General features: G+C 42.7%; 1 protein-coding gene and 1 pseudogene across 2 annotated transcripts; both read left to right on the top strand.

The window, feature by feature from the left end:
* The first annotated feature begins 1093 nt into the window (after window positions 1–1093).
* On the top strand, window positions 1094–17241 carry Znf558 (zinc finger protein 558). Of its 2 annotated transcripts, XR_012910061.1 has the most exons (8): window positions 1094–1530; window positions 3082–3609; window positions 4109–4197; window positions 4760–4886; window positions 10948–11040; window positions 11665–11759; window positions 12182–13205; window positions 13659–17241. XR_012910061.1 is itself a non-coding variant. In XM_075966755.1 (7 exons), the coding sequence occupies exons 2-7, from the start codon at window positions 3579–3581 to the stop codon at window positions 12965–12967; spliced, it is 1221 nt and encodes a 406-aa protein (XP_075822870.1). In that variant the 5' UTR covers window positions 1141–1530; window positions 3082–3578; the 3' UTR covers window positions 12968–13268. The 2 variants fall into 2 exon arrangements, 1 of the variants encoding a protein (XP_075822870.1); XM_075966755.1 differs by lacking the exon at window positions 13659–17241 and having other exon boundaries at window positions 1141–1530; window positions 12182–13268.
* Window positions 17242–18189: 948 nt separating this feature from the next.
* On the top strand, window positions 18190–20997 carry LOC142846848 (vacuolar protein sorting-associated protein 72 homolog pseudogene; annotated as a pseudogene).
* Window positions 20998–22610: the final 1613 nt, after the last annotated feature.

Genomic DNA, 22610 nt, shown 5'->3' on the forward strand with positions numbered 1-22610 from the left:
CCAAAGTCTCATGCAATAGCCAGCTTTATTCAGGACATCATGTGAGCAAAGTTCGTATGAATTCAAGTTTATACAGTCACGAGGGCAAAGCATGTTCACGTGTGTTTAGACTGTATACCAGTGGTTCTCAAGCTTCCTAATCCTGTGATCTTTTAATACAATTCCTCATTTTGCGGTGACCTCCCCAACCATAAAATTATTTCCTTTGCTACTCTATGTAATTTTGCTACTGTTATGACTCATACTGTAAATATCTGTGTTTTCCGATGGTTTTAAGAGACCCACGTGAAAGGGTCCTTCAACCCCCTCACCCCCTACGAGGGGTGGTGACCCACAGGTGAGAACCGCTGGTGTAGACAATCACGAGGACAATCTGAGCTTGGAAACATTGTCTGAATAGTAAAACAATCTAAAGTAAACCTACTCCTATATACTACGCCTGGGAGGGGCACGAAAGTACATTCTGAGAACAATATTGTGCTTGGACGGCTGAGTTCCAAGAGTCGTGTCCTGTTCTCTTTTCTCACAAGCAACCAGAATTCTCCTTACACAGCTTCATTCATGGTCCGTGTTCTGACATGATCCGAGGAGAATCACCTGCAGTATCACCCCTGGGGACAATCTCTTCTTACCCTATCTAAAACCATAGGACTCACCGCCCCTGCATTACCTATACCCACCCATATTCCTATCCCTGCAACTAGCCTCTCTGACTCCTAGGGACAGTAGCAATCCTACCTCACACCCCACACCACCATTGGCCACCCACTGTCAACTCAGTTCACTCCCGGCTTTATCTGCCCATCATCCGGCCCCCAGAACTAATCCGCACCATAGCCATGCCCTCCGAACAATTTCCCGTTATCACCTAACGAGCTTGCAAGCTTGGCTGCTCCCGTGACCCGGTTCCTCCCACAGCCTCGGCTGCCGGAGACCCCCGTGGTCTCCTTGGCTCACGCATCCCAAAGTCACTAAGCAAACTGGGAAGGCTCCAACGGACGCGAAATCTACCCACCAACCCCGCCCCAAATCTCCGACGAACTTTTGGGCGGAAATGAGCAGAGAAGCACCCGCCCCGGGCGGAAGTGGAGCTGGTTGGGGGTGTCGCTGCGAGTGGGCTGCTGGGCGGGGCGGTGTAGGGTGTGCAGGTCCGGTTTGGGTCTGGTGGTGGAGGAGCACTGATCGGCGGTTTTCTCAGCCCGGAGGCTTCCAGCTCTTTCCGCAGCCCAGACACCAAGCTCGAGCACTTCCACCTCTCAGCTCTGGGGACGCTTTTTCTTCTCACAGATGGGCGGCCGGAGGCCCGGGACTGTTCTGTGTCCTGCACTGCAAGCAGAGCAAATTAGCAGTGGTGCTAGGGTGGGAATTCTTTAGCTCCGTCACTTTGAGGCCTTCTAAGCTACAAGGCATGTTTACTGTCCATGGAGTCACCGGAACATCGCTCTCCAGTCAAATAAGTTGTGCCATTAAACAGACAAATCATTTCATCTACTGCCTGCCCTTTTGAGCTTGAGCCTGCATAGAGATCAGGTAATTCCATTTCTCCAGCCATAAGCTGGGCTCTTTATTACATGTTAAATCTGTAAATGTACGTGGAGGGCGGGTGATGGAGTCTTCTTTTTTCTGTCACAACTTTAGTACTAGCTGTAAAAAGGCTCAGAATCAATTTTTTTTGCCTTTTTTTAGTTTTTTTAGACAATAAATAAATAATAAGTAAATCCCATCATTCTCAAACTCAGATTTGTGTTGAAACCTCAGTGTGGTGTTGAAAACTCCTCAGTGAACACCTGTCCTCATTAGTCTAGAAATTTTGTGTCACCGGGTGAACAGGATGTGGAACGTGAAACAATAGAGTTCCCGACGACCCTGCAGTATGGAACTTCTACAGGACTTTTCTTTTGCTTGTAACAGGTTGTGTGACTCTTAAGGATGCAACCACTTAAGAATGAGGGTTATCTCAAGACGCTGTATTAATATTTGATGGGTTATATTCAAGGGATGGATGCCAGGGTGTGTGATAAGAAATGTAGTTGAATGCAAATTACACAAACATAACTAACGATGAATATGAATAATCTCATAAATGCAGAATTTTCTTGTGTACCTCAACACCGCAATTTTCAGGGTTTTATTTTAAGTATGAATAGATGAGCTATTTCTATGTATTTCAGCACTTACAAGCCTTCCCAGTAAATACTAGAGCTACTCAGTGGTATTCTTCACGCTCATTCCACGTGACTTCTGAAAACCTCTGCATCTTCATGAGGGTTCTGAATAAAGGGGCATGTTTGAAGAGGAAGTTTTGTGTTTCCTTATATTAGTAACAGAAAGCTAAAATTGAATAGACTACTAAATGTTGATAAGATTGAAAACATTTGGAAGAGTACCAAAGAACAACTTTCAGATTAAAGAGTAATCAAGGCTGTCCTTCCTACCTTACCTCCTGATAGGAATTTAACATTCCTGAAACAGCAGTATGATCTTTTATAATATAGAAGATGTTTATTAGGTATATGTGTTTGATTTCTTTTATCCAGTGCTGGGGATCAAACACTTGTCTTGGACAGGTTAGGCAAGTGCTCTACAGCTGAGCGACATCCCTGCACCTGCCTTTTTCTTAAAGCATTTCTGAAATCATATTAAGGGAATATTGGTTATTATGTAATTGATATTCATTATTACACAGGTTTTATTCAGGCTGAGGCGTTTTCTAGGACAGAGGACATTAGAGTCAGAGCAGATTAGGCAGTCTAGGACAGTTGGTCGCTCTCATGAGCTGGGCCTTGGCCTAATGCATGAGGCCCAAAACAGACTTTGTCCTGTCTCCATGGAATGTGCATTCTAACAGAAAAGACAGCAGAGATGAGACTATTGAGGACTGCGTCTAAGGGGACAGCAGAGCCGTTTGGAAAGGAGAAGCAATTGGGTTGTAAGCTAATAGTGCCTGGAATCCCGGTCACTATAAACAGTGGCTTCAGATGATATAGAAACATCATTCTCCTGCTGTTCTGGGGCTGAGGACTTCCAAGTGCCTCAGGCAGCTTTCCTGCAAGTTTTTTAAAACCCCTTTTCATGTTTCAGCCACTGGGTCAAGAGCATAGGGAACCCCACTGAGGACTGGCAACTAAAATTGGGGCACAGGGGCACTCTGGGAGCTGAGCCTGCAGTCTGTGAATATTCAAGTCTGAGAGTATATTCAAGAAGGTTGTGCCAGAATTGGATTGAATCAGTAGACTTTCGGCTGGTGAAGACTTCGGAATTGCTGTGTTGCTTTAAATGGGAGAATTCTTATTGATGGTGATGTGAAAGCAGAAGGAAAACAGATTTTCCCCCTCTTGACAAACAAAAATAAAGCAGAATAAAGGTCCATTGTGGGAGACAGAATGTGCATTTTGAAGAAGGCCAAGATGGACAAGCTGGAAAAGACTCGTCCTCAAAACCCCTGGAAAGGAGAGTGGCTGTGGAGCCTTCCTATCTTCTGTTGATTCCAGAGAGCTGCATTTGGTGTTTGTGGGAGTCAGAAGGATATCTGGCCCATTTATTGCATCCTGTTCGGAAGCTCTGGTGTTGGAGTCAGGATGGCAGCAACTGTCATTCCTCTGATATATGGTAAGTCATGAGGTCCTAGCAGCCCTTACAGGAAGATTCATAGTCCCCCAAGCCCACAGTTCAGAAAGTGGTAGAGACTGAGTAGCCCTTGAGGAAGCTCAGGCCTAGCAGGAAAGGCAAGAGTGAATCCCAGTGGTCCATGGATGTGATAGCTCTTGGACACGATGTAGCTACTGGGTTTTAGATCTGTCAACTTCATGACGATTATATGGTCTCTTTTAAATTTTACCTTTAATTCTTCCTGGAATAAATGTTATTTTCCTCATAGGTGGTCTTTGCCCTGTATCTTAGCTAAGTAGAGACAAGGTTATGCCATGCTTTTGAAAGCTGTGACTAAGTATTTGTGCAGGGAGAAGTAAAAGAACGTGCTATGTGTGTGCATGTGAATATGCAAGCCATAGGTGTGGGTAGTGGTATTTTCTCTGTCTTTGGTGGATAAGTAAACCTCAGATCATCCCAGGATGTCCAAGATTCTCATAATTTATTTCTTCTCCCCCAGTTCAGTCTTCTCTGTACCCACTGTCTCCTGAGAAAGGACACACAGGGAAAGAAGGGCTGGCCAGTGAATTCTTGACAAACTTGATACAGGTGAGTCAGATCTTCATTTTTGACAAGTCATTCCTTTCATAAAACTTTATTACTATAAAGACTCATACACTCTAACCAGCATCCCCAAGCCTCTGGTAAGAGCTAGGAGATGTCCCGGAAAATGTCTCTGATATCAACATTCTCTGCATTCTCAAAGCTCCTTCTAGCGTCTCTAAGGATCCCACATGCTTCCTAAGAGTTTGTGGGGAAGTCAGCTAAAAGTTTGACTGTCTTTCTTTCAGGCAATTTATCACAGCATGCGGTAATTATTCATTTATGTAACATTTGTTTCTCTTCTTTGTGGATTGTCCCAGGCCTGTGCTCAGCACTAAGAAATGAGATTTTAGGAGTTCAAGTCTGAGTCGAAAGAGAAAGGAACTTTGGGAGGTGGGCAGTAGACAGGAGAAGAGCCAGTGCACTAAGCTCAGAAACCAAGGCAGATGGAATTCGGCTTGCCTACACATCTGTGCTCTAGGTTCATCTGTGGGGCTGCCCCCGTGGGCTATCTTCTCCTTGTCTTTAATGGGGTGCTTGGCTAAGCTGTGATGTGTGAATGATTTAGGAGTTGGTGTCATTCGAAGATGTGACTGTGCAGTTCACAGAGGAGGAATGGGCTTTGCTGGACCCTTTACAAAGAACTCTGTACCGGAAGGTAATGCTGGAAAACTGGAAGAACCTGGCCTCACTTGGTAAGCCCCCATCAGCCTTGTGCTGCGTTGATTTAATAACTCGGGCGAGTTTTCAGTCCAGGTTGTTTATTGGTATGAAACAGTGTTTGAATCATTTTGAAATACACAATTAAGTGGCTTTTAGTTTATTTATCATGTTGTACAGCAGTGTAATTTCAGAACATTTCATTACTTCTGCTGGGTTTTGGGTTAGCCTCCCAAGGTTTACGTGCTAGAAATTTAGTCCTCTGTGAAAGGCAATGTTAAAGTAGTGGGAACTTCTGATAGCGGGGCCCACTGGAAGGTATCAAGATCAAGAGACCACACTCAGAATGGATGCATGCTGTTTCCTGGGAGTCAGCCAGGTCTTGTGGGTCAAGTTAATTTTCTTTTAAGAATGTATTGTTGTAGAGGGAGGCAACCCACTTGCTTAGAGCTTCTTCATACAGCTGATTCCCTTTCTACTTCACCATATTAACCTTTTTTTTAAATAGCAAAAGATGACTTATTTTATTGTTTTTAACTATGTGTACATGTGTGACTTGTGTATATGAGTGTCAGTGACCATGGGGGCCAGAGGTGTCCCATCCTTCTGGAGCTAGATTTGTAGGCAGTTGCGAACTGCTAGGTATAAGTGCTGCAGTTTGAACCTGAATCCTCTGTAAGAGCAGTATACATTTCTAAGTCTCTCTAGCCCTTCCCTGGCATATTGGGACAAAGCCAGGGGCCTTCTCCAAATGCTAGTGCCATGCTGTTTGGACTTTCTGAATACCAAGATCTTGAGCCAAAATAGGCCTCTTTCCCTTGTAAAGTACTTAGTCACAACATTTTGTTACAGCTAAGACAACTCTGTGGGGTGTGAGTGTGTGTGTGTTCTTTGAAAGTTTCATACGTGTGTTCAATGTATATTGATAACATCCATCACTGCCTCCTTCCACCTTCTCTAAATTCTCCCACTCCCTTTCAACTTTACGTCCTCTTTTTGTTTTTGTCTGTTTGTTTGTATTGTTATTAATACCCCCCTTAGTAATTAGTGTTGCCTGCGTATGTGGCCATCCACTCCAGCATGAGCAAGCTAATTGCCAACGGCTTATCCAGTAGACCTGGGTAAGGCCTTGGGGACCTTCCTCCAGCTATGCTGGAATTTTGACTAGTTTGATCTTGCATAGGTAACTACATCTGTTATGAGTTGATACATGCAATGGCCATGTCATATCCAGAAATCAGCATATCATCACCCCCTCAATCTCATAGTTCCTACATCATTTCTGGCCCCTCATCTACTTAAGTTCAGTGAGCCTTGGATGGTGGGGAATGGGTGTAGAAGACTGCTGTGGGACAATGGTCTTGTATCCTGTCCCTTGTATTATTTTAATAAAACGCTGATTGGCCATTAGCCAGGCAGGAAGTATAGGCAAAGTGACCAGGCAGGAAGTAGAGGTGGGGTGGTGAGAACAGAAGAATTCTGGGAAGTGGAAACAGTCAGTCTGCAGTCCTCATCCAGACACAAAAGAAGCAAGATGAGATACCTTGCTGATAAAAGGTACCAAGCCACATGGCTAACACAGACAAGAATTATGGGCTAATAAAGGATGTAAGACTTAAAAAGCCTGAGCTAATAGGCCAACCGGTTTATAATTAATGAAGACCTCTGTGTGTTTCTTTGGGACTTAAGGGCTAGGGGACTGAGCAGGACAGAAACCTCTGTCAACAAAATGGTACCAATGTGGACAGCTATATCCTAAACACAAAGCAGAGTTAAGCACAGCTTCTTGGTAGCAGCATTTTCTCATATGGGCTCTATTTGCTAGAGACAAGCACATCTCATTTAAGAGAGGTTTCCTGACTCAGCTTTAGCTGAAAAAAACCTTGCAGCTCTTTTAAGAGGCCCCACCACCATACACTTAAATGGTGTTGATGAATAGCCCATAGTATGCTTCTTGGTGGTGGCAGGGACCTTAAAACTCCATAGTTGTGGCAATAAACATGGTCTGGCCAGTACCTCCATCATGAACCTCAGATGGTGGGGAGTGGGTACAGATGATCCATCCCAAGATGGTGGGGAGTTCTGTTTTTCTGTGTTAACTACTGCCCAAGGCAGAAAGAAGCTTCTCTGAACAAAGTCGAGAGAAGAACAGATCTATGGATATAAACATAAATATTTAGAGTGCAATTTGACATCATAACTATTTAGCAAAACACAAGTATATTCCTTCCTAGGATCTGTGATTTCTCCAGGCATGGGCTTTTGACCCAGTTTATAGTACCAGGCATGAAATCTCTCCTGTGAAGAGTCCTAATATCCAGTCAGAAAGCAGTTAACTGCATAACCAAAATACCAGTCACTGTTGCATAAATGGGCACTTTTTTGCCATCCAGTCAGTATTACTACAGCTTGCAGTGTCTAGCACTGGGTAAGACCATTGATGTCTCTTCTCCAACAGCAACCTGCATAGCACCTTCTGGCACAGTACAACCTATTCATCAGTAAAAGAGGTTTCTGATCATTTTAAGGGTGATTTTTTTGTGTGCATTCAAAGTGAGTTGTGTCTTCAGCAGGAGGGTCTTATTGTCTAGTTGTAGTGGGCAAGTAAACAGTGGTCATAGCCTCTGAGGCCTCTGTCCAATAACTTCTATGGAGGTGTTTCATGCCTGGCACTAAAATTTCCACCTATGCAGCATACTTCTGTTCAAACTCATATATATATCAGCTTGCAAACTGTTCTATCACTATGAAGAGACATTGTGACAAAGGCCACTTATAAAAGAAAACATTTAATTGGGAGTTTGCTTGCAGTTTCAGAGGGTTATTCCATGACCATCATGGAGGATACCACAGTGGCAGGTAAGCAGACAGGCATGGCCCTGGTAGTCACTGAGAGCTTATATCATCTGCAAGATGGAGGCAGAGAGTGAGAGATGGGGTCTGGCCCACCCCTTGGGACAGAGCTCCTTCAGCAAGGCCGCACCTCTCAATCCTTCCCAAAGAACCCCTAACTGAGAACCAAGAGTTCAAGCATATGAGCCTATAGAGTCACTCTCATTGAAACCACCACAGAGCTTGTTCACAGATCCTAGTTTGCCTAATGCACCCGCACCCACCATTTCCTCTTCCCAATCATATGTCTCCACTTCCCGAGTGTATCTCCCATGCCTTTCATGTCACCTGTGTCCAACTATTCCCTCTAATTGCAGTGTTTTTTCCTCCCCCCTTGGGTTGAAAGATAGTAGGTTTCCTTATAGCTTTTGGGGAAGGGGTTGTTTTTTTGGTTTGGGGGTTTTTGTTGTGTTGTGTGTGTTTTGTTTTGTTTTGAGACGGGGTTTCTCTATTTAGCCATGGCTGTCCTGAAGCCCACTCTAGATTAGACTGCCCTTGAACTCGGATATTCACCTGCCTCAGCCTTCCAAGTGCTGGGACTAAAGATGTGAACCACCACCTCCCCGCTCCATATGGCTTTTTCATGTACCCTTCATTTAGTTAAGACTCCTGCTAACACCTCATTTCCCCATTCCCTACTCAGCTTGATCTTTTCTCTCCTCATATTCTGTTTTCTATTTTCATTTTACTTCTATTTTACTATTTCCCCTCCTCCCCTTCCCTGAAGACATTCACCCCTAGAGGCAAATATTCAGTTCCTAGCTTCCACATATGTCCTGGTTTAAAGATACAAAACAAGGGGCTGGAGAGATGGCTCAGTGGTTAAGAACATTGACTCCTCTTCCAGAGGCCTTGAGTTCAATTCCCAGCAACCATATGTGGTTTACAACCGCCGGTAATAGGATCTGGTGCCAACTTCTGTCTGCAGGGATACAGACCATTGTATACATAATAAATAAATCTTAAAAAAATGATACAAAGCAAAAACCATGAGGATAGAAACTGTGTATGAAAGAACATATGTAGAATTTGCTAAGGTAACTCTCAAACCTTAGCTACTGCTCCTGGTTATCATTAATCTGCTTTCAAATACTGTATTTTAAAGGTTTAGCTATGGTGTAACATACCAGGATTTCTTTCATTGTAATGACTAGTATTATGGTTCTACCAAACTTTATTAATTGGTTGATAAACATTTGTATACTTTTTATTTTTTTGGCTATTTTGAATAATATTGTTATGAATATTTGTACATTGGCTTAAACATTTGCTGTTATTTCTTGTGATATTTCTGGGGTTCTTTTGTTTTATTATGAACTCTCAAAGTCTTTTGTGGCATCTGCCCAATTATACAGTCACACTAATATGTCTACAACATTTTCTTTTGTTTATAGTCATGCCAATGGCAGTGAAGTGGTACCCGTTGCTTTGATTTGCATTTTCCTAATAAGTAATGATGTTGAGCATCCTTGCTTGTTCTTGTTAACTATTTAACTGTGAAAAATGTCCATTGAAGTCCTTTGTCCATTTGGGTTGCTATATTTTTGTTAGAGCATGAGAACTTGGTAGGTATTTTGGATTCTAATGACCTTTCAAATTACAGTTTCTTACCAATTTCTCTATTATGCATCTTTTCATTTTCTCAGTCTTAGTTAGGGTTTTTATTGTTCTGATAAAACTGTGACCAAAAGCAATTTGGGGAGGAACAAAGTTTTCCACCTTATAGTTCGTAAGACCATCACTGACGGAAACCAGAAGAACTCAGGGCAGAAACCGAAGGCAGGAACAAGTAAAGAAGCCATGAGGTAGTGCTGTTTACTAAGCTCCTCATGGCTTACTCAGCCTTATAGCAGCCTGAACACCACCCCAGTAGTGGCACCACTCTCAGGGAATTGGGCCCTCCCATATCAATCATTAGTCAAGAATATACACCAGAGACTTATCTGATGGGGGCATTTTCCCAGTTGAGATTGCCTCTCCCAAAGTTTCTCTAACTTGTGTTCTGTTGACATAAAGCTTGCCAGTATAGTTGACCCCTTGTCAGCTTAACACACAAGCACATCACAACTGTAACTTTTTACTTTCTTGTTAATCTTCAAGATCTCATTTTAATATTAATATCATATATAAAACCTTGCAACTTTTAAAAGTCCCACAGTCTTTATAAGTTCCCTTCCTAAGCCCAGTTGCTTTAAATATCTTTAAAATATATAGAAAGTCTCTTTCAAAGTTCAGAGTTTCTCGAAAATATTCAAAATATATCTAAAATATCCATAGTGTCTCTAAAACTCCAAAGTCACTTGAAAAATTTAATATCTCTCAAAACTGTGAACTCTGTAAAGTTAAAAGAGAATGACACACTTTCTTAACTCCATGTGGGCAAAATTATGGCACAGTTATAATAAAAGTAAAACAAAACCAAAGTTCAGCAGTATAAAGTTAGGTGCTTGATTCCTCTGATCCACTCACAGCACTCTGGGCTTCTCCAAAGGGCTTGGATTATATCTTGAGCTCTACCGTCTGCAGCACACAGAGCTTGTCCTAGCTCCACTCCACAACTTCTGATCTCCTTAGTCATCATGCCATTTTACCGGGGTCCTAGCAGGGATCATCCTGGTGGGAGCATGTGGACCTTGGGGGAAGACTGGAGGGGGAAGCGGAGAGGCAGGGAGGGGAACAGAAAAAAAATGTAGAGCTCAATAAAAATTAATTTTAAAAAAAAGGGATAGACAATAAGAAAAAAGAGAGAGAGAGACTCAGTACCCATTTCCCTTTTCTAAATGGGAGATGTATATTACCACTATCCCCCTAATGCTTTATGTCACAGAAGAGGTGGTGGGAAGCACCAAAATGTGGAGGATAGAGGAGAATGCTGTGAAATATGGCTTCCTGTATGACGTGGCTGGCACACTTGGGAACTCACAGCAGCAGTGGTTACTTGAACAAAACATGCATGAGATCAAGCCAGCCAAATTCCTTCATAGTTGGGATAGATGATACCTAGGTCCTACCCCATTACTTTGAAAATTGATGTAGAGATACTTAGTTTTTTATGAAAGTTACTGTGTTCTTTGGAATTTAGACAAAATTCCACTGCTGCCAAAGCCACATTTTTTTATCTTCAGAAGTTTGGCTTCAGGTTTATATATTTGCATAACCCTTGAATAATTTCCCTAACATTACATGTATTTTCTCCACAAATAGGGCAGTGCCTTGATAAACCAAATCTGATATCCCAGTTGGAGCAAGAAGAGGTCATAAGAGAGGTCAGAGGAAGTGTTCCAGACATCTGTCCAGGTGAGCACAAGTGGCTTGGGCTCTCTGGGAAGTGACTGTGACGTGGGAGGCAGGAGTGAAACGTAGTCTTTCCTCCAACGAAGGTAGGCATGAACATTGGCATGAACTACCCTGTCTCTACTCTTCTCTCAGCTCAGCCTTTGTCATCTCATACTTTGGCCTGGGAAGGAAAAACAAAGATGCAGTTCTTTGTATTTTAAATTTTAAGTCACTGGCTGGAGAGATGGGCCAAGGTTAACTTTGAGAGGACCAGAGTTCAGTTACCAGCAACCATTCAGGAAGATTCACACCTGCCTATAATTCTAGCATCAGGGGACCCCAACCCCTCTGTTTACCACAGACGTCAATATATACAAACCTAAACACAATTAAAAATAAGAAATAATTTTAAATTTAAGTCACAGTTTCCATTTTTGATAATTTGTTTTGTCCATTTTTTATCAGTCTCAATATATGTCTAGAATATATTTTCGTTAACTCCTAAAATTTCCAGAACCACATCCCCCCTTCTTTCCCGTCCTTACCAAATATTCTGACCTCTCAGAGTCTTCCTTAAATTATGCATGCATGTCACCATCTTTCTTTTTTCTTCCGTTAACTTATTTTCTTTTTAACTTGTTTCAGATTTGGAGCCTGTGCTGAAAGTCAAATGGCTGGCTCCTGAGAAACACACTTTTGGAAAACTGCATGCGAATGGCCAGAGAACAGGAAAACTGGAGGTGATGATTCCTGGTTTTCCCATGTTAGAAAAGAGAAAACCAAGGGAGTCATTATGAACAGTATCATTTAAACTTGAGTCTGGGAAGATACTGTGAGATATGATATTTTGCTAGAGGAAAAGATTAAGCCAACTTCAAACATTTCTTCACTGAGGGTTCCTACAAGTTCCCATTTCATTAAGTGTAAATCGGGTGTTGGGTGTTTGAAACATAATGGTCCTAAATTTGTCAGAAAATGTTTTTGGATATAAGGATTTATAGCCAAATGGCTGTAACTTTAAACAAGCCCAAACTAAGCAGAAGTCATATATTAAGTACTGAGAAAAGCCAAACCATTTTATAATGTTGTAGATTTTCTAAGAGAGGGATGATACATTATTAATATTATTAATTATAGATACAATTTATGTCCTAATTAACAGGAAAAAGATCATCATGGAATGAAAATAAATGAATGCAATCAATGTTTTAAAGTCTTCAGCACAAAATCTAACCTTACTCAGCACAAGAGAATTCATACTGGAGAAAAACCCTATGACTGTAGTCAGTGTGGAAAGTCCTTTCGCAGTAAATCTTATCTTATCGTACACAGAAGAATCCATAATGGGGAGAAACCACTTGAATGCAATTACTGTGGGAAAGCATTTAGTGATCCCTCATCTCTCAGACTTCACATAAGAATTCACACTGGGGAAAAGCCCTATGAATGTAACCAGTGTTTTCATGTCTTCCGTACCAGTTGTAACCTCAAAAGCCACAAGAGAATCCACACAGGGGGCGAGAATCACCATGAATGTACTCAATGTGGAAAGGCCTTCAGTACAAGGTCCTCTCTCACTGGGCATAATAGCATCCATACTGGAGAAAAACCCTTCGAGTGCCATGATTGTGGGAAAACCTTCAGGAAAAGCTCGTATCTGACCCAGCACTTGAGAACTCACACTGGAGAGAAGCCGTATGAGTGTAATGAGTGTGGGAAGTGCTTCAGCAGTAACTTTTCTCTCACTGTACATAAGAGAATCCACACTGGAGAGAAGCCATATGAGTGCAGTCACTGTGGAAAAGCTTTTAACAACCTCTCAGCTGTGAAGAAGCACTTAATGACTCATACAGGGCAAAAGCCCTATGGGTGCAACCATTGTGGAAAATCTTTCACCAGTAACTCCTACCTCTCTGTGCACAAAAGAGTGCACAACAGGTGGGTATGAGTGGTGGTGAGAAATTACTGAGAGAAAACTTTGTTGGTCCTAATATAACTTGAGAGAATTTATATCAGGAGTACAAATTATCTATTGCTGTGTAATATATGCTCAACTCAAGTTTTGTGGCTTTAAACAAACACCTCACACTTTATAGGTCAGGAATATAAGGGAACCTTAGTCGTGTAGTTCTTCCGCAGGACTTCTCATGAGCTTACATTCAACAACTGAATCTTTTGTTGAAAGAGTCATCTAGGAGGTGGGGGTTCCTTGGACTTCCCACAGGACAGGGAACCCTGATTGCTTTTCGGGCTGGGGGGAAGACTTAATTGGCGGAGGGGGAGGGAAATGGGAGGCGGTGGCGGGGAAGAGACAGAAATCTTTAATAAATAAATAAATTTAAAAAAAAAAAAAAAAAAAAAAAGAAGTGTGTTAATTTAGTGACTATAGTAATTTGTTGTTTGGTTTAGTTATTTCCTATTGCTATGTTAATGGCTAAATATAGAAAGGTACATGTTTCAAAATTGTTTCCTCAAGTTTTTGAGTACATTTCTTTGAAAGGTAGCCACTCCAAGGTTGTCCATGCTCTTGTGGGTGACCCCATGTCCATGTGCATATGGACAGCAGTAACTGAACTCAATGAGTTAAATAAATAAATAGACCATAAAAAAAAAAAAAAAAAAAAAAAAAAAAAAAAAAGAGTCATCTAAAGTTGTTATCGAAGGAGCGACTTGTAGGATGGCTCATCACATGCCTGGGAATTTACTGCTGGTTATTGACAGGAGACCTTCACCGACTCACCATATCGGCGTCTTCCCATGATTATGTTTCATAATAATATGGCAAAAGAAGAACCTCTCCCCAAGTGTTCCAAGAGAAACCAGTTAACAAATGAAGTATCATTTATGACCTCACCTCCAAAAGCTATAGTCTCACACCTTCCCTATTGCACTCATCAGATACAGACCAGCCTTGATAAAACATGGGAGAACACTGTAATATCAGAAGGTCAGGAGACAGCTCTCTGAAAACCATCTAAGAACCTCGCCATGAAATCAATGAAGTCTTCAATAGATCTTGATCCTTTTAATTTGTAGGAAGTGACACTCAGTAAATTGTTAAATCTCTGTGCAGAGACATCTGTGTGATAATGCTTTTTAGCTCACTTCTTGTACTGTGCCCCAGAGATGCTGTGTTGGAAAGAACCTGGTGGGTAGAATCTTGGTCATGTGGTAATGGTCTTCAGTGATGTCAGTCTTTTTAGTCTTTCTTGCGGGAAATCACACATCTGAAAAACGAAAGAAATTCGGAAAACTGTACAGCAAACTGTTCACATTACTGGCCACAGATAATGAGGTGCTCTGCTGTGATGATGGGAAACCTTCAGCTGTTTTCCTTTCTGAAAGAGCTATGAGAATACTTTCTGAGAAGCCCCCTTGAGTATCATAGGCATTGGCAAGCCTTCGAGGATTCCTGTGACGTAGAAAGAATTTGGCAATGATTCTTTAAGCACATACATTAGAGGGCCACCTTAGAAAAGTGACCTAACACATGTAAGGATGCTTCAGCATCAGCTCTGGCTGAGCAACTGTGTAATAATATACTGGAAATGACATGGATGAGTAGGCAGTGTCTGTAGGTTCAGTTGTTGTGCCCAGATTACAACCCCCAGAGAGACAACCAAAAACTAGAGAAGTCCGGACTGCAAAAGCGTAATACGGGCTAGCTCAGAACTCGTCTCCACACTTGAGGCAGGGAGGAGCTAGGGTCCCTCTGTGGGGTTAGCTTTTTAAAGGCAAAAACCACAAGCCCTTCAGGGTAGTCAGGGGGGTTTAGCACAGGTCCCAGGTCTTTGCTCTTTCCCAACACGTTCTGTCAGCTTGTTTTATCTTTAGAGCAAGGTCATGCTGTCCCTGAGTCAGGACATCTTTACCAGTCTCCACCAGAAGGCTAGGCATGCTTGTGCTTTGGCATTTCTCGAGTAGGGGTGGGGGGCACTATCATTTCTGAGAACATGAAGCTAGTCTGGGGTTTTTGATTTTAAAACACTCTGCTAGGAAATTTCTTCTAGTTCCTTTGAGAATAAGAAATGCGGGTCTTACACAGTTACCTGCTTATTAATTTTAAATCTTTGTTTTATAAACATGTATGCTTATTATGTATAACCCCACCCCAAAAACAGCCCTTCAAATTTCAGTGCAGCGTATTTATAGCTTATCTTCTGAAGGGCTGAGTGTGGTAGCACACATTAGTAATCCTAGCAGTCAGGAGGCTGGCAAGGTGGATTGTGAATTGATGCAAGATGGAACTGACGGAGTGCTTTTGTCAAAGTATAAGACTTTCTGATATTGATCTTTTTTCTTCTTTCTGCCTAGTGTCCATTTTGTCCTGCTTAGGGCCAACAGGATGACTCCGTGGGTGAAGGTGCTCGCCACCAAACCTGATCGCCTGAGTTCATTCCCCAGCACCCAGACAGTAAAAGTAGGCTCTGGTGGCACACGCCCTTAATCCCAGCACTCGTAAAGCAGAGGCAGGCAGATCTCTGTGAATTTGAGGCCAGCCTGGTCTGTGAGAGCTAGTTCCAAAACAGCTAGGACAGTAAGAAACCACAGCTCCAAAAACAAAAAAACAAACAAACAAAAAAGCACACACCTTTAATCCCAGCACTTGGGAGGAGAAAGCAGGAAGTCAGAAGTTCCAGTCTAAAACCAGTCTAAAAGAGAAACAGAGCCAGTTGGTGGTGGTGGTGGCTTATACCTTTAATCCCAGCACTTGGGAGGATCTTGCCTTTGATCCCAGCACAGAAGAGACTGAAGACTTTGGTCCCAGCACTAGGGAGGTAGAGACAGGCTCCTCTCCACGCCAGTTCGGTCTGAGGTTTCATAGAGGTAAGAAGTCTAGAGGCTGCCGCTCTGCTCCTCTTCAGCTTTCACCCTAGTATCTGACTCCAGGTGTTTATTTATTAAGACTAATTGGGGTCATGCTTCAGACTCCACAAGTTGTCATCTGACACGCATTCATGTCAGCCCACAACAAATAGTTTTTTTTAAATCTAAAAGTGTATTAGAATAATATTCCTGGATTTCTTGGCGTTTAAAGACGGGCACCATGGACTTTGGAGCCAGAAGAGAAAGCCTGACTTCTCATTTATCTTCTGTTCCTCTCACCCTTTCCCTTGGCAAGTAAGGCCTGGAGTGAGGAGAACTGCTTGGCTTTCATCATGATGACATAAGCAGTAGAACAGGAATTTCCTCTAAAACCTCTGACTGAGTACGTTAGTTCTACATTGTTTTTAAATTCATGTTTTGTTTAAAAGTAACTCCTTTACCGGTGGAAGCCAACATGATTTGCTGTTTGTCTTTGAGGTGATGTTAAGTTCCAGCTTAATGCAGTATCTAACTGGTAAACAGATTTGTCAAATGATTTGTCAAATGATACCATAGTTCTTTGAAAGTAATATATAATCTCTTATATGTTGATATAGGTAGGGTATATGTACATTAATATTCTATTTTAATGGTATGTACAAATTGTTTTCTTTTAAAATAATTTTGTTATAGAGCCATAGCAGACTTCCACTGTGATTATGAATTATCATTCTTAAAATTTTGTCATTTTTTTCTCTTTATTTTGAAATTCTGTAACTAGGTGCATACACAACTGGGTGCTTTTTGTGTGAAGTGTTCCTTTTTATATAAAGACCACGTTTTTCATAACAAAATACTATAATGCAGTCATAATAAATGGTCAAACACTATGTGGTGCTTCTCATAGACAAGTGGGAATGCCTTATAATTAACTGTTGAGTACTCTGGATAAATATCAATGTATTCTGTCCTTACTCCCAGTTTACCAAGGAAGAAGTTAATAGGGCACACATCAGTTCACTTGCCCTAGTTCTCTGGCTAATAATAGTATACTCCTGATTTGAACATAAGACAGTCCATTATTTTAATACTAGCCCATCTGTTGAGCATCTTTTGGGAACTGTTGTATAGGTATTTGCTGAATTGAAATATTATCTCCTAGAGGACACAAGGATGCCCTGAATGGCATCGGGAGAGGAAGCTAATGAAACAGGAAACTTGTCAAACCTTCAGGACTCAAAATGTTCAGGGGCCATCCCCCAGGTTATGAATAGTAAGTAATTGCTGCTGTATGTGTGGAACTGCCAATAAATTGGGAGGGGAACCCTAAGGATGCAGCTTATTTTCATGCAGGGATAGGGTTTTTGGTGTTACAGCTACCTCTGACTCATCCCTACTCCTTTAAGTAACTTTGAATAATCCGTTGGTTTGCCAAGCCAGGCTTGATGGAATTGTTTCCTTAATTTGGCTCTCGCACCCTATCTGGGGAGTTACATCTCCACAGAAAGTCATACAGCATGAAAAAGTTGCCCATACAGGGACAAACAGAACCAAAGATCTCTTAGCTGCATGGGCTCTGTATGGTATTTAAGATGTACTTCTGAAGCCAATCCTTGTGAGAGTGGAATTTGGGGCCAATGCTGATACAGGAGATAGTGTTTCTCCTTTGCTTTAGTGGTAATTCCATGCTGTCTGATACGAATGATAAGACATGCAAACAAGACTGAGCCATCTGAAAGTGGAGTATCTTTGGGAAGAAATCTGGGGTGATAACTTTATTTCTGTTGCTGTGTTACAATAGTGACCAAAAGCTACTTAAGAAAGGATAAGATTTATTTTATCTTACACTTGGAAGTTAGGGTAAGAACTCTAGGCAGAAACCGAAGAGGAATGCTTCTTGCTTGCTTGCTCACTCTCTGGCTTGATTATAGGCTAATGTTTTACTAGCTTATATGCAAATCACTTGTTTATGTGCCGCTCAAAGTCGGCTGGGACCCTTCTGCACCAATTAAGATATTTCCGAACAGGCCAATTTGATTTAGGCAATTCCTCAATTGAAGTTCTCATGTCTGATAACTGTTGAGTTTGTAAAGTTGCCAGTTAACACTAATTGGGATAGTCTTTCTCTGCATGGAGTGGGGTGGCACACCTTACTGAGTCCACTACAAGAGACTGGGTAACTAGTACAAATGTCAGTGGACTAGAAAACATACAGCAATTCTCAGAAGTGGCGCTGTGGGACCAGACTGTAAGCATTTTATGGTGGTTGTGTGCGCTTTCGTGTGGGTGCTGAAAGACAACAGGCTTCACTGCCTGTCCATGGTGAACGCGTCCATGTAATAGGAGAATCGCAGGGAGAAAAGCATGATACTGCTGCCTGTTACTGGTGTGCTCTTAGCAGGAAATTGTGGAAATGAGGGAGTGGATGAAATACAGGTGTGACCGCTATTATAGCAGGCTAAATCCAAGGGGGAAAAGGCTGCTAATTACACCTGTGCTGAAGACGCCTTCCTGGGATCACAGAAGTCGGAGTCTGTGGAAAGAATTGAGCAGTAAGGGAAGGAAAGTAGAAATGATAGAAGATATCCTGCAGGGCTGACCTTCAATATAGAAGAAAATCTGTACTGGCATGCAGATGGATAGCTTGCTTGTCTCATACAGAAAACTGCATCTGAACTGCTTGACCTAGGGAAGACTTTTAAACAAGAAAGACCCCCTGGAAGCCTAGCATGTGCTATTGTGATAGCGATGGGACATGAGTCTAAGTGAGAAAGTGGAGAAACTGAGTTGCCATAGTCCATCTACTCATTCTTCCTTGACCTGGTAGCTTCATAACCTAAGGGAATACAAAGAAAAAGAGTCAGTCCACCTAGACTGACTCATGAGTCTGAGGGTGCTTGAGCTTTCACTAAAGTCCTCGTGAGTATTAGGACTCATGAAATAATGGGTGACAGATTTAACAAGATGGCTTAGTGGGTGTGGGCAGTTGCTTTGCAGGCCTGATCAGCAGAGTTTGATCCCCAGAACCCACCATAGAAGGAGAGAACTGACTACCCAGAGTTACCCTCTGACCTTTGCCTGTTCTCCCTGGTGCACATACACCTGAGAACTGACTACCCAGAGTTACCCTCTGACCTTTGCCTGTTCTCCCTGGTGCACATGCACCTGCAACTCACACTTCACACACTCTAATAGTATGTTTTTATTAAGGAAAATTAATATTAATAAATTTAAAGAACAAGCCTTCAGAGATTCTTCCTGTTAGGAACAAATAATCTGTGTCACACGGAAGACACAGCAGCAAAGCAAGTGTCTCAGGGAGACAATTCTTTCTGTAGAAAAGATGCACAGAGCCCAAACCTGACTAGCCAGCCCACTTATCCCTAGTGATAATGCTGACTGTATCCTATCCCACTGGTGGGAGTTCAGCTTCATAATCTGATGCATTTGGCTAATTGGTGAGAAGGGTAGGTGGGTTCACGCAGGTCTAAGGAAAGTAGAAAAAGGGCACTCCAGTGCTAGGATTCCTGAGCCTCCTTATTCTCCAGGGAAAGGTGAGTGCACTATCGGCCCATTCTGCAGCCCCATAACACAGGGCAATCAGTCACAATAGGGAGTTGAGTCAAACAGGAACTGTTTATTTCTGAGCATCCGCTTATAAAAGTTAAGCAACATCCTGTGACATTAGGGTACCTCCAGCCAAACCTCCCGCTGGCTGGAAGGGTGTCTACCTAGTGTTTGCTATCCCATCCTCACTCAAACTCTGTCCTACAGGCCTTGAAGTCTGGGGCCTGAACTGGAGCCAGGCTTTTCTCTGTCTCAGAGGCCTCGAGGTACAGGCCCTGACATAATTTTGGCCCAACACACCAGGATGATTTTTACCCTTTCCAGTTACAGGGAAGCCAGCCACTGGCAATCTGACTGGGTCTATCTTAGAAAAGGACTTTTTTATTGTTATACAATTCACACCTTTAGCAAGTCAATTTTCGTATAACAATACCTCTTACCTAGCCGGGCGGTGGTGGCACACTCCTTTAATCCCAGCACTGGGGAGGCAGAGACAGGCGGATCTCTGTGAGTTCGAGTCCAGCCTGGTCTACAAGAACTAGTTCCAGGACAGGCTCCAAAACCACAGAGAAACCATGTCTCGAAAAACAAAACAAAACAAAGCAAAACAAAACCTCTTACCTAAGCTTCCCAAAGAGGCAATGCCAATGCAAATTCCCAAAGTCACAGGGTGTCTCAGTTTGCTGAGTCCTAAACCCTTAGGAAACTCAGATAAGATGTACTCTAAGTAGACATTTGATGAAGGAGATGAACCATCTAGTGACGGAGAAGCAGAAGAGCCAAGGAGGAGGCACAGAGTTGCTTGAAAGGTCAGAACCTCAGCAGGTAGCTCTCAGAAGGCCAGAGAGAAGGCACTGCTGCCCCTGGAGCTACAGGAAGATGGCTCTGACAGTTGGAAGTCTATGCGTCAGTCTACAGCTAAGCACACGCGACAGACTTTCCTTCGGGTTCAAGAGAGGCAGGGACAAGGTTCCTACTGTGATCGACCACTCACCCAGGAAGAGCTGCTCATGGAGGCCAAGATCACAGAAGAGCTGAATTTACATTCGCTAGAGACCTATGAAAGTCTTGAGGCCCACAAAAAGAAGCAGGTTCACAAGAAGCGGAAGTGCCCTGGGCCAATCATCACCTACCATTCAATGACGGTGCCGCTTGTTGGGGAGCCCGGTCCCAAGGAGGAGAATGTGGATGTGTAAGGACTTGATCCTGCTCCTGCAGCTTCTGCATTGACTGCGCACGCTGGGACTGGAGCCGCCGGCGCTCCTGCTCACTGATCGCGCACCTTCATCACATTTAGTGATGATGCAACATTTGAAGAGTGGTTTCCCCAAGGGCAATCCCCAAAGGTCCCTCTTCGGTAGGTCTGCCCAGTGACCCACCAGCCAGCTTTGTACCACGATCCTGTTACACTGTTACAGACATACCCGATGCCACTGCTCGAGCCTTCAAGATCATTCGTGAGACGTACAAGAAGTACATCTCTGGCCATGGACTGCCACCCACTGCCTCAGCCCTAGGCCTGGTCCCGCGGCCCCCTGAGCCACTCCCTGGTTCTGGGCCCAGGGCCTTGCGGCAGAAAATTGTCATCAAATAGAAGTCCGCCATTCCCTTTGATCTCGCTAATACTTGCTCTGGGTTTTGTTTTGTTTTAAATCATTTCCTTCCCTAGTTTTTCTGGTTTTGTTTTTTTTTAATTCTAATAAAATGGTAAAAATAAAAATAAAAATAAAGAAGGTGCTTCATCTGAAGCCATATAATGAGCTGGGGGCAGGGGGATGGCCAATCTCAGCTTCAAAAATGTGCTGTGATAGCAGAATTTAAAAGGATACCCTAAAAATAGCCAATTAAGGAGCTAAGGAGCAGGGCCATAAAATTTAACGAGGTCCAGATGTTCCTAGGAGGCCTCCTGTCCTTGAAGATACCTTGCCAGTTTTAAATGACTCTTTATTAGGTTTTCACACCCAAAAACTGACCGGTGGTTTCAGAAATTTTCTTACCCAATCCCAAGATTACAGGACATGAACTCCCCTGATTATGGTGTTTGCCCTTTAAAAGTTCTACTCTCCCTGGGCTCCCTGCCACATTTCTGCACCCATCATACTGGGGTGCTGGAAACTTGAGTTTGAATACCATTAAAAACCCTCATGTAATTTGCATGGGAAATTCTGCTCCATGAATTCATTTGGGGACCAGAAACTTGGGCATCACAACCTTACCCATTGTGAGGAGTGAATGGGAGTTGGGCTAGGGAGAAGGAAGGGGAGCAGGAAGAAGAACACTGCAGGGTCTAACACAAAAGAGAGGTTCAGAAAATACTCGTCTTTGTGGGGCTTACAACTTTTGTGGGGGAAAATAAGCCAATCACCTTTGGCTTTAAAAAGAAAAATGTTCTCACAAATCTTTCTAAGAGCTCTTGAAGGGAAAAAATGAAAGGTCCCATTCCAAGAATGTGTATAGAGAGGCTACTGGTCGTGTGGCCACATCTGTGAGGCAGCCGTTCCTGTGGTACCACTAGGCAGATGGGAAGCCCTCAGGTAGTATCCTTTTGTTTTTCAGAATCTTGTCCACTTGCGTCATCTGAGTGGAGATTTCATATTCTTTCCCAGGAATCTTATCTGCTGTAAGCCTTGGGTGGTGTTCGAGTACTGATACTCCCACTGGAATCCTAGGAATTGTTTCCACCCGTGGTTTTGTGTGAAAGTTGGAGTGGGGGTATTTTTACAAGAAAAATTCAAGAACTAACCTAAATCCCTGGGTCCCTAAAGTTAAAGCTTGTACCACCCAAGTCGGACCCTCATGAACAACAAAGAATTATTGCTGGCATGGCAATTTATCCTGTAAAGAATATTTTACTTGAGGGCATAGAGGAAAGCAATTAACACCGACATGATCCAATATTGTGGTCTGAGGCTCCAAATCAACCCAAACAGACACAAGAAGATTTGGCAAAGCAGAATTTAATACAAGGAATCACAAACAAAGGGGGCAGGGCATGTGCAGGGGCAGGATGGAGCTAATCAATCAGGGCCACAGAACAGTTTCACAAGCTAATCTGTCACCCAAATGCCAACTGAAGCAAATATTTAAGCCCAAATATCCCAAGCATTTGTTGCCAAACTCTAGTTAGAATTTTTCACCAGTTAGAATTCCAAAGATTAGGGGCTTTCCTAAAGTGTTCCTTCAGTTGTCAATCAATATATAATACAAGCTTTTCAGTC

Source organism: Microtus pennsylvanicus, chromosome 3, assembly GCF_037038515.1.
Source record: "Microtus pennsylvanicus isolate mMicPen1 chromosome 3, mMicPen1.hap1, whole genome shotgun sequence".
NCBI classification, from domain to species: Eukaryota; Metazoa; Chordata; class Mammalia; order Rodentia; family Cricetidae; genus Microtus; species Microtus pennsylvanicus.

What these genes read in the sequence shown, in the direction of transcription:
- Znf558 (XM_075966755.1), top strand. Translation starts at nt 3,579, where the DNA reads ATGGCAGCAACTGTCATTCCTCTGATATATG. An exon ending in TGTCATTCCTCTGATATATG is followed by an intron (nt 3,610 to 4,108) that starts GTAAGTCATGAG and finishes CTTCTCCCCCAG; the next exon opens with TTCAGTCTTCTCTGTACCCA. An exon ending in GAAGAACCTGGCCTCACTTG is followed by an intron (nt 4,887 to 10,947) that starts GTAAGCCCCCAT and finishes CTCCACAAATAG; the next exon opens with GGCAGTGCCTTGATAAACCA.